The sequence below is a fragment of the Anopheles stephensi genome, chromosome 3, assembly GCF_013141755.1.
Source record: "Anopheles stephensi strain Indian chromosome 3, UCI_ANSTEP_V1.0, whole genome shotgun sequence".
NCBI lineage: Eukaryota > Metazoa > Arthropoda > Insecta > Diptera > Culicidae > Anopheles > Anopheles stephensi.
In genome coordinates, this window is record NC_050203.1 from 13,839,520 (window position 1) to 13,851,582 (window position 12,063).

Genomic DNA, 12,063 nt, shown 5'->3' on the forward strand with positions numbered 1-12,063 from the left:
CGAGCTGTCGCTGTCTATTGGCCGGTGCGTGTGATACTCCACGTGCCTCTTCTGAGTACGCTATTGTGTACGCCTTGCTACGGGCTGACGTAACTGAAGGTCACGATCAACAGCATACGCGTCGGGGCAGACACAGCAGCCGGGAGACCATAGGGTGGAAATGTATTGGTCGTAAAGTTTAGTCTAACTGTACTACCCAAAAGCTGTTGTTTGGCTACTGGCTACCTACGCTAATGGTGGCGCTGATGATACTCCCCAAGGACCAAACAGTCATCCCAGTTAGCCATTTCCCGCCATCTTGTTCTTGCGTCTCGGATTTACGTGCTCAGCGTGGGTTTGTTGCCTACGGGCGACATGCCTACTTCACCGTGAAGTGTGTGAAGCAAGCGCACTCGAGCTGCTCCAGCACTACACCAACCACAGTAAATCGATCTTGTGATGAGCAAATGATGATTGTGATGGAAGGTGCTATACGATACCGATGGCACAGCTTTTCCAACGCTCATTTCTTATTACCGACACCTGCTCGAGTGGTTAAGTTCGATCGGATTTCCCGTACGAACCGACCGTACGGCCCGAGATGTCCCGAGATCAATTCGCGTGCGTGCTGCGAAAAAAGAAACATCTATAAATCTTTAAGCTCTATTTCGTTCGACAGCTCTGAACGCACCAAACAGGCCGGCCGGAATATGAAAGGCTTACTGATGGACTCTTCAAGTAAAAAACACGTTTTAACGAACCAGTCATCAGGCTGGAGTCCCCAACGGTACAGGGTTGGAGTAAACGATACGAACGATACATAGTGCAGCGAACGGTTTTGTAGTAAGCTCTTTTGATTGCACGCTGTTGGAACGATGTGCACCGGCATTAAGTGCATCGGCATCCAATACGTGTGTGTTTGTGAGGATGTTTCGAAGCGATAATGGGTTTCGATTGTTTCGTTTTCGTTGATTGTGGGAGATGGGTTTTTCTTTCTTCTTGCAGAGCAAAAATCGATAATGGTCTATTCGGAAAAGCAATATCGGCTTAGTCTGTGGGATGTTTTGAGCGTTTGGGGAGCAACCAACTTTGCTGGGGTCTTTTAAACAGCTTTTATACAGCTTCAGAGGATGAAATTTCACAGTTAGTACTTCTTGAAGTGGCCTTCAAGCCGGGTTGTCTTTTTCTTGTATCTGTACTAATACTAGGGGCGGTCCGGTGGCCAAGGTGACAGCGCCGCCGGTCTTCACACGGCAGAACCGGGGTTCAAATCCCATCCAGACCGCCTCCCCGTACGTAAGGCTGACTACTTTTCTACGGGTAAATTTAAGTCACAGGAAGCCAGAAATGGCAGGCCGACACCTCACGAGGTTGTAGTGCCAAAGAAGAAGAAGAGAAGTACTAATACTAACTTTTACTTGCAAGTCAGCTCCAACGAGTGCCTTGTGATTGTTAAACAGCTTTGAAGCTGCTATTACACACGATGCTCTATCTAAACAGTTATAAATATCAATTCTGTTTCAAGAAGCTGTCTCAAATAGAGATAAATTTCTTTATATCTGACTGACTTCAATTCAAATCGCTCGATACAACCAACAAACAGTACCATTCAAAATGATAGCCACCCCCCATAAAGCTCCTCCATTGATAGGAAGTATTTTCCCCTGACAGCGCAACAAATCGAATGAACAGAAAATCAATGAAATTAAAACACCTTCGTATCGGCGTACGATAAGCGTGCTTTGTTTACGCCTCAATGGAACACGCGCGTGCAAAAGTGCAAACAACACAGAAAACCGGTGGCAACAATTGCGGAACAGCGACTAACGACTTCTCTCCCGTTAGCTTCACTGTCATCGCTATCGTAGGTCCTGGCTGAGATGCCTCAATAGAACATCGATTCAACACGGGTTTCCGAAAGGGAACTGAGGCTCGGGAGCACGTCAGAGCGCTCACGTGAAGTGAAGAGTTATTTAAAGATTTCCCTCATGTTTTACCCTTTGCGTGATGTTTTGTCCCTTCCAGTCTAAACCACACACACACACACACTCACACGTCCGCACACACCCTCCATCGTCAACGTCAAATCAAAACGTCAGTCAACCGGCACCGACAACGACGATCACACACACACGCCCACTTCACGCCACAAACATGGCACACATGTTTCGTTCCCCGGTAAAACACCAGCAGCAATGGCGGCGTCGTCGGCAAGCTCCCAGAAATAACCTACAAAATTCATTGTTTCAGCGTCTGCCCGGCGGCTAAAATGGTGGCTGTGGTAGGCTTCGTTTTTGCTGAAACCCTTTCATGGTACCGGAATGAATGGTGCTTTCATCCGCTTGGGACTACATCTTGAAAGGCATTGTTGTACTACGATTGGGTTAAAATTCTTCCCCCGCCCTGGGACCGCCCGAACCACTCCCCACCAACACCAACCCTAGCGAGGGCAAACGTCACCCGGCAACCATCAACTTTGCGAAAGATCTTCATCAATTGCTACCGAAACTTCTAAGAAGAAGAAGAGTGCGTCTTCACAAGAACCGGCACTGGGGCTCCGAGGGGGGGGTTTTCCGGGATAGGAACAGCCAAACCAGCGGCGTCGTCGTATCGCTCTAAATCGCCAACTCCTTAACCTTGCGAGATTAAGCTCACCACTTAACTTTCGAAAACGAAATTATCCTAATTAAAACGACACTTCAGACCACATCGCCCGGGCAAGTTGTCCTGAGCTCTACCAGCCTGAGTTTCCACCGCTTCCACGGAAAGTTGCTTGCACACCCCACCAACCGGTACCCGCTTTCCCGGCAAATCAAGCGCTGATGAGCGTATTTGCCTCGCGACAGTTGGGCGGGCGGGCGCGACAATTACTTCCGAGGGCCTCATGCCGCCAGGGATGAAATGGGTGAGAAAATTTAAACTTTTACAGACTTGTGGACGTAGCCATCGGGTTTGTGGGGTGGCTTGGCGAATTGATACAGTGTCCGTGTCACTGGTGACATTTTAGTTCTTCAGGCTGATCGATGAGAGGGTGAATAGTGTTGGCCCGGTGCTTCCTCACGGGTACTGCCGCCATTTGTTAGGGATGAGCGGATAATTAAAGAGATTGTAGAGAAACGATATTTAATCATAAACTATAAGAATTATAGCCGCCAACTTCATTTACATACTAGGTAGAGGGCCAATATCGGGGGAAAATGGAGATTGTTGGAGAGATAGTTTAAATGAGCTCCAAGAAATGAAGAACCCAAAACAGGAGTTTAAACAAACTCCAAATCTTTAACAGGATTTTGGAAATGAACTTCTCGATGCCTTTCAAGACGAAGAGAACTCTTTTTATACTATCTCGGAAAATGTACTCCACCTATAATATAAACTAATTCCATCCGGTTAAAAACTTTCATTCAAATTAACATCTAAATATTCATCCAAATATTCATCCCCGCGAGGGTTTACCAAATTCTTACTCCAAATTATTATTAATTATTTCTCAACCACAAAACTAAGCACAAAAAAGCCCCGCCAAGCCCCTGTTTAGCCCCCTTGGCGGAGGGGACCAAATGTTAAGCGCTTTAAACGCAACATTTAATTACTTCACCCAGACCAGTCCAGCCCAGCGCACACAGTCCAGCACAGACGGTCGGTGTAGTCGGACGGTGGCGAAACGACAGCGGGTGCGGTTTACACGCTCCCTAAAGCATTGCCAGACATCCAGACCCATCCCCATTGGCCGGTTTCTGCACAGGCTAGCTATCATCGCCTTCCGTCCCACCAAACTCTTTCCAAAGAAGCTCAGTGAAATGTGAAATAATTTCAAATATTAACAAGGCTTCCGGAAGGCAAGCAGCCAGAGTGGAAGAAACGAAAATTATGATGACAGCGCAATTTGCGCACTTGTCAAGCTTTTGTAAGCGATTGACATGAACGGTGGCCACCACCATCAGCCTTCTCCATCCTCCGCTACAGTCCTATCGCTCGCTCGCCCCAAAGGTGGGCGCTCTGTGTGACCATCACGTACAACACGTACACCAGCAGCAGCAGCAGCAGCAGAGTGCTGGGCCAAGTTTCTCGAGGCACAAAGTTTGAGCACAGCCATTTCTGGCTACGTTTGCTAAACGCACAGCGCTTCCGACCGGCAAGTGGCAAGTCCGGCCAAGAATTTACTGTTTGTTTCTAAAAATGGTCCATACCAGCACACTCGGTCGGTGATATAACTCGTAAAAGAACTTCCCGCGCAGCATTTCTTCGTAAGAGTTCCTTAGGGCAGAACTGTCCATCGAACTTGGGCGGATAACTTCACCTGCACCATGTCACAGGGGACGAACGGTGGTGATAACGCATTCCGTTTTCGTTATGCATCCATGATTCCTGGGAAGGGTTTGCGTCGGTACAAGGGACGGTCTCGTATCATCCTATCAGCTGCGGTAACTCCACATACAGCAAACATCTGTCACTGTCACTTGACTACAGTCCGGGGTAAATTGGATTGTTAGCTAAATCGTGTACACGACAAGTTGTTTCTCGCAGCACACTTTTCCCAACACAAATTAGAGTAAATTTAAGAACTCTTCACTCGGTCCTTCAGGCATTTAAAACATATCGAGACTAACATCATCGCCTTTCGAGATATCGTGTACTTAAGAACGCCACCCCACTCACACACAATTACACACATTTTTGCATTACGCGATTCCTGTCCGGTGTAGCACGATTGATTCCTTCAGCGTACTCCAACTCTCCGCCATGCCGCCCCCGATTTGCCAATTGAAATCCTTCCATCCTGCCCGAGATGACAGTTATTGGAAAAAGGGTTTCAAGCACACGCGATTCGAGATATTGCCAAGTGCCTTTCTCTATCCGCTCAAGATACTTGCCCCCCCCCCTCCCTCCCGCCCCCTCGGGGAAGGCAGAACAATCCATCCCGACGACGGATGGCCCTTTCTCACTCACTCCTTCCTATCACAGGAATCGCGAAACGAGTGTCTTCGGATGCCAATTTCAAACCGATACCGGGGATCGTCGTCGTATCGCCCTTCTGCCCTTCATCATACGGTGCCGGCCCGCATAACGCAATTCAGGATTAAACCGTAACGCGATATGCTAAAATCTTCCCTCCCTCTCCCTTGTCCCCTTTCAGATCTTGCCCCTGCTTTCCCCCTGTTCCCCCTCCGCCACAATCCCAGCGCTGAGGAATGTGAAGCCCGCTTGGTGCACAACTCTCGAACTTTATCGCACTCGATGGGATGATGATGACAGCGCGTTATGTTACGACGGGGCGAGATCGGGTAGATTTTGCCGAGGTTGGAACCCGAGCGTCCCGGATGCCAGGCGACGATAATAATGGTGGTGTCTTCCCCGGGAGGGAACTGGTGGAAGACCAGTTACAGAGTTGGAAATGGAATTCCCTCTTCATTTTCGCCACACAAGGGTCACAAAATGGTGGCAGAGAGAAGACGCGAACAACAGCAACAACAAAAAAAGAACACACACACACACACAACACGCGATCCACTCAAAGATAATAGATTTTCTTCCAACTCAGAGGGCGTGAAGGAGAATCCTGGGAAGGGAATAGGTGGGACGGAGAGGTAAAAAATCAGATTCGGTTCCCTGGTTTTCCACACCCCCAGAACCAATCCTCCAAATTTGGTTTTGCCAAAAAAGCAAACGGAATCCGAACCGAAAAACACTCCTATCACTATCTTTTCCCGATCGTTTATTCGTGGGCATCATCACCAGGATTTTTTTCTTTTTTTTTTTTTTGGTTTGTGCCTCCATCTTGGACCAACCGCTAAATACCCAACCGACAAACCAACAACCAAACTGGACAAACAAAGTGGTCATAGAGAGGGAAAAAATTGACTTTCTCACCATCTCGCACCCCCATGCGATGTGAGGGACGAATATGAAGAACGCTAAATATCCTCCCCTTCTGCAGAAGGAACCTAGGACAACGGCATCAAATTAATATTTCCTTTCTTCCTTTACACGATGCAAACACTGGCAAGCAGTCGAGCGGTGGAAAAGCCCCACACCACCGAAAAACATCGATCGATCTGGCCAACGAGGGAAGGACAAACTTTGCTGTTGAAAAATACCTTTCCGTTCCGTTCCACTTGTTGGCCGTAGTCTCCATTTTTTTTTCTCCTCCCAACGATGATAATTTCCCATTTTTCTGCCTAGCCGAGTTTTCGATTCCGATACGCCGAAACGCAATGGACCGTATTACCAGCGCGCCCAGCGGTCTGCCTGGGGACCTCATTTCGATGCTGATTTATTTGCCGGCGCGAAAAGTTGTTAGAAGGCGCGCAGGGTGAAAACGTGTTGCATGCTGTCAAGACTCGACACGAGCAATTTTCGAGAATGTTTTCCTTTTTTTCTTCTTCCTCCCCAACAACTGTAGTGCAAGTGTGGTTGGAAATTTTACAGTAAGAAGAACGCTTCTTCATTCTCCTTCAGGTACGGCTCGGTTGTCTAGCAAAACGATGTGTGAGTAAATTTTAATTCCAGCTTCTGAGATGTAAATGATGTACCGATTTGCATATCACACACACGTACACAATCACATATTTAGTTCATTATCATCTTCCGATCGGATATCGGACCACACCTCGAACAATTTCAATTTGCACTTTACATCGCCCAACACATTCAAACCTTCCAAGGAATGTTTCCTGTTCTTAGTGTAAACATTATCTAACCCTTACTTCCCGGAATGTATCCTGTTGCTTTCCGGCAAAGCACGATGTCCCATTGCGTTCCAGACGCCGGTTCCACTTTTCCGTGGAACGAGTCCAAACGAAACAGATTCTGCTTGGGGACGAACGGCTGGCGTACGTTCTGAGAATGTACCATCCATGAAATGTATGATAATCCGATAAAGAGTTCCCACTAACGTGCATATCCTGCGTAGTTCTTCCGGTAGTGCTATGAAAAAGGGGGAAACAAAGATTGGACCACTTTATCGGTTAAGAATTAAGCATAACTAAGTGATTAAGAAGATCACCCCAGGTTATTTTATGTTTTCGGGGTTTGTAACTGATAGAATTCGGCACGTCTTTTCGCTGTAGGTAGATGGCTTAACTTGAACAGCCCGGAGCGTTCACAGGTAGTTATTGAGCAAGAGTACCTTCTTCAGGGGACAGTTCTCAGAGTATCTTTATTCCAGAAATGCATTCCGAAACAAAAGCGGTTAAGACCATTCTCAGACTTCAGGCATTCTTCTTACTAAGGCTCAGAGGATAGATATTCCAAAGAGATGTTTTACTAACGAACAACTCTTGTGGAGATAAGGAAGCTTAAAGCTTTTTTTCCAACACTTAAAAGCTTTAAGATTCTAGAAGAAGATCACTACATATTATCAATGTCTACACGTACGCGTTTCTATACGTCCTTGAAGCACGGTGCCTCAAATTGGCATCGAGACGTCAGACAATTTTAAACTACCAGACCTTGTCCTTGTTATCGTACACATCTGCCATTTCTTTATCCACATGAAATCCCTTAAAATTCGAGCCGCTTGGAGATGTCTAGTGTCAATCGCTCACTCATGCCCCGCAAGGGTCTAGCTAAGATACAGTACTGTCTCAGAACTCAGAATTAACCCACCTCTTCTTCTTCTTCTTTCTTGGTCTAGCGACTTCTGAGGTCATACCTGCCATTTTTGGCATAGCCTTATGGTTACCGCTTACTTGGATAGTCAGTCCTCACTATTCGGGGGTCGGTCCAGATGAGATTTGAAACCCAATCCTGCCGCGTGAAGACTGGCGCCGCCGTAGGCCGACCCACCTGTTATACTAGTTAATTATTTCTAAGGTCCGAAACTCCAGTTTAAAATTTTTATCTGCCCCTTTCTGACGGAAGACTTTCTAAATCATCTCCCGTTGTCTCTCACATCCATTTGAAGAACTCACAAGGAAACTATTAGCAATATCGCTTATCGGGAGTTGACTCATCATACTGCATAAGGCTATTTCAATTGTTCGTGTGTGTCAGAGCTCCACAATAGCTCATCGAGTTGTAACATCGATAACGCCATACGGTTCACGTACAACAAGAGCAAGATATCATCCTCTAGCCCCATATGTCATAACATAATCGATTCTTCGCTTGGGTGATTGCGATCGGCCGAAAACCCCGAAACAAGGAACCATAAGGTTTGTGAAAACATAAAGAAATATTAAACACACATACGGACTACATGTTTTTATATTGTCCTCCTCAGCACGACTCCCCAACGCCTAGTCCGGTGGTGGTAATTTGGTAGCCTAGTCGATTGATCCGAAGTGATGAAGAACAGAAGCGATCACACCAGACGAACACACCGAAGCAAAAAAGCTAGAGAGTTTTCCTCCAGTACAAGGTGTGATGTTGCAATCACGCCGGCTTGAGATTGGTGAAGCAAGCAAACGAAGCATTTCATCAGAGCGCAGCAAAAAAAAACCCCCAAGCATGGCATCATGTTTAAGTGTGCCTACTTACAGCCATGGGTGGATCGTCTCAATATGTTTCCCTTCATATTTTTTTGTTGTTCTGTTTGCTCTCCTCGATGTCTCTACAACGGGCGGTCTTTGAAAGATGCTTGTCAGCGCCACACTGCATGTGATAACTTTCTTTCGCTGTACAATGTCATGCTTTAAGCGACAGATTTCTCACTCAACGACAATGGCTGGTGCAGCAGCACAGCAAATCGTGCGCTGGCAAACATGAAAGCGAATTTCCAAGATGGAGAGGAGATGGGCCGGGCTCACTCACTCCCCGATTCGCCCCGTCGATTCGACCGCCAGATGTGACGATCTCGCTGCTCACCACTCATACAGCACACTTGAACGGGGTTTTTGCTCGCGTGTGTGTGTGTGTGTTTACATGGCGGGCCTATTACACAATCGGTTTCCATTGTCAAACATCATTGTCAAGGCTGCCTGCAGCAGGATGCTCGCTCGGATGATAATATTGTCCATAAAGGGGGTAAATGAACGTCGCGCGTATGTGTGTGTCGACGTACAAGATCCGTAATCTGCTTACGTTATGAAGTGTTATGGAACGAACCAGGATGAACATGTTGTGTCACCGGCAGTAGTGTAAATTTTAAACACAAAGGATCAGTTTTTAGAATCCTAGATAAATAACAAGCTTCGGTGCAACTTCAAACACACCTGCCGGGAAGCGTTATCGTCTTCACGCTTAAGCGGAAGAACTGGTTAAACCTCACACAGCTTCATAACTCACGCACAACGTACGGCGACAACAATTCGTGCCGCTTATGGCTTGATGGGAGTACAATGCACAATTGATGAACTGCCCAGCTCCGACCAGACGAAGTGTCTGCTTAACCAAGCCACGTTGGATGTCCAGCACTTTGAGTCAGCGCACCAATGCCTCCCAACACACTATCACGCGTCTCCTAACCGGACCGCATTCTAATCATTGCTAACTCACTCTCGGAGCTCGATCTCTTCTCTTTCTGCTGTTCGTTACGCTGCTCAAAACACCCAGAACGCCAGAACACGCCGACCTCAAAAGTCGTGCTACAGTGTCACGCTGTTTGCGACGCCAGTCCACTAAAATAACAATCTAGTAGCTGTGGCATTAATTTCTCTTTCACTCCTTCCTTCACACGCCATTTTCTCTTTCTCGTATCGTCACCGGATTTTACACCCTCTCCGCCCCCATCACCCGCGTGGAATGATCTTCATTAGCAGAATCTGTGATTCCCATTATCAACAGTAACAAACGACGACAGCGGCCTCTGCGATGGCGTCGTCGTTCGCTAATTGCTCCTACGCGCCCGATCCGAGCGGCAGTGATGCGAATCCATTCAACTACGGCGAACGCAGCCTGCTAGACGATCGGGACAAGCGGTACGTTAAAAATGTCGCACGATTCGCTTTTTCTGGCGATCCTGCATTAGAATTCTAACCGCATTCTAACCTCTCTCGCAAACGCAGCGGAGTGACGCGTGCATCCAGCCTAGCCCTTCCGAACCACACACTGTTAGATCTGTTGGAGCAGAAGCAGAAACTGTACGACACAATCCACCTAACGCCACCGCCGAAAGGCAATGGTACCCGGCGCCATTCGTCCGATTCGTTCCCGATGATCGAGAATGAAAACTTTCAAATCCCGCAGCGGCAGAGCAAAAAATCGGCCCAAGCACTAACGCCCGGCCCGCTCGTTCCACCGCCCGTTCCGAAGCGAACGTTTCAGGGTAACTTTCCCCGTAAGCCACCCGACTCTTTCGAGGTGCAGAAGCGAGCCTCACTACTCGCACTGGATAGCTATCAGCAGCAGCAGCAGCAGCAGCAGCAGCAACAACAGCAGCAGCAGCAACAGCAACTTCAAGCACAACAGCAACAGGTGCAGCAGCTACAGCACCAACTGCAGCTTCATCAGCAACAGCAAGCTCAACAGCAGCAGCAACAGACCTACGCACAGTTTGCCCGTGCCGAGCGTATCTGCAAGTCCGCCTTTGAGGATCAATCTTTCAGCTACTATCCGGCCCCGAAGAGTGCGAAGAGTAGTGGACCGAGTGGCAGTAGCGTCGGTGGCGGCTCCAGCAACGGCACCTGTCACAGTGTCAGTGCGACCAGCTTCGACGATCTGGCCGAACCGGATGACTTTGTGCTGTTCAGCAAGAAGATGGCCTCGATCGAATCGAACCGTTCGTCGAGCGATTCGAACAAATCGCAAACCACCATCGACACCGGGTACGTGTCGGCCAACGAAACCGATCGGTCCATACTGACCGGTGGCAGCTGCTCGTCGGCGAAGGGTGGTGCGTCCTCGTTTCGCAGCCGGTTCTCGTCCGAGGACACCCAGTCCTCGCTGGATAGTTTTCTCTCGTCCGAGTTACATCGTACCGATACGATCGATTCGCTACCGCTGAACGATTCACCCTTTAGCCTGAAGAAGAATGTGTTCAATTTCGATTTGAAAACGTCGTCGCTGATTCGCGGTAGCAGCACCGTTTCGCCGAACTCGATCGACGAAAAGCTGGACAACTGTTCGCCCAGAAGCATCGAAAGCAAGGGCTCCCGGAAGCTACCGACTGTGCCGACGCGCAAAGGTCCCGCGAGTGGTATCGTGATGCAGCCGAAGCTGCCACCACCGGGTGTTGCTGGTGGAGGTAGCAACAGTCGCATGACACCACCACTGCCACCGTCACGGTCCCAGCAGGCATTCGAAACTCGGAAGCTACAGAAACTACAGCAAGCTCAACAGCAGCAACAGCAAACGCAGCCCAACAATGTGGCCTCGGTACACAAAACGGCTTTGGAAAGTCTGCAGGAACTGTACAGTAGACCACTTGGCATACGGCGCAACATACACCGGCCACCACCACTAAGCCAGCAGCAGCAGATGCTCGGATCAGCGAAAGGATCGATGCTCGGTCAACGGCAAGACTCCACCATCTCGAGCGATAGCTTCTCCATTACCTCAAGTCCGGGCTTTCAGAACAAAGCGATGGAGAGTTCACTACTGCAGCAACACACCGCCTCCAAGTTTAACCGTTCGACGATTCGCGGAAAGGTCAACATGGACACACCGACCAGCAGTATGGGTGGCCCGAACTCTACCGCTCCCAACAATCTGACGGCGATACTCAACTCGGCAGGATCCACACCAGTAGGAACCAATGTGACTCCTGCGTCCATCACCCCGGGAGCGGTTGGTGCAACGAACGGCACCGGCGATGTCATGGGAAGCATCGGTGTTACCACCAGCACGATCCGATCCGTTCCGCCGCGTGTAAGCATGCGGCAGGACTCCAGCATATCCAGTGACAGCTTTAGCCAAACGTCTAGCCCGAGCTACAACTCCAAAATCATGGAAGCGCCACTCCTATCGCACGCTGCCAAGATGCCGAAGGTGTCGAAACCGATCGCGAAGAATCTGGACGAAATTACCAAGGAATCACCGGCGGACGTGAATGGGACGGCCGCGATCATCAAGAGTGCATCTACGCCGGCCAGCCTGCAGACGATCGTTCGTCTTTCCAACGGATCGAACGTTAGCCTACAGCATAAGGTAAGCGAAGATGAGTTCATCAATCTCGACCATCTAACCTCACCAAACTGTCCAATC

At 48.7% G+C, this 12,063-nt stretch overlaps 1 protein-coding gene across 3 annotated transcripts in view; it reads left to right on the forward strand.

Moving 5' to 3' along the window:
- LOC118514339 overlaps positions 1-12,063 on the forward strand; it is a 48,425-nt gene that overhangs the window by 25,425 nt on the left and 10,937 nt on the right. For all 3 annotated transcript variants that reach the window (XM_036061156.1, XM_036061155.1, XM_036061154.1), the window contains 2 exons: positions 9,678-9,839; positions 9,927-12,006. In XM_036061156.1, the coding sequence (XP_035917049.1) occupies positions 9,733-9,839; positions 9,927-12,006 (2,187 nt within the window). In that variant the 5' untranslated portion in view covers positions 9,678-9,732. The remainder of the gene's footprint in view (positions 1-9,677; positions 9,840-9,926; positions 12,007-12,063) is intronic.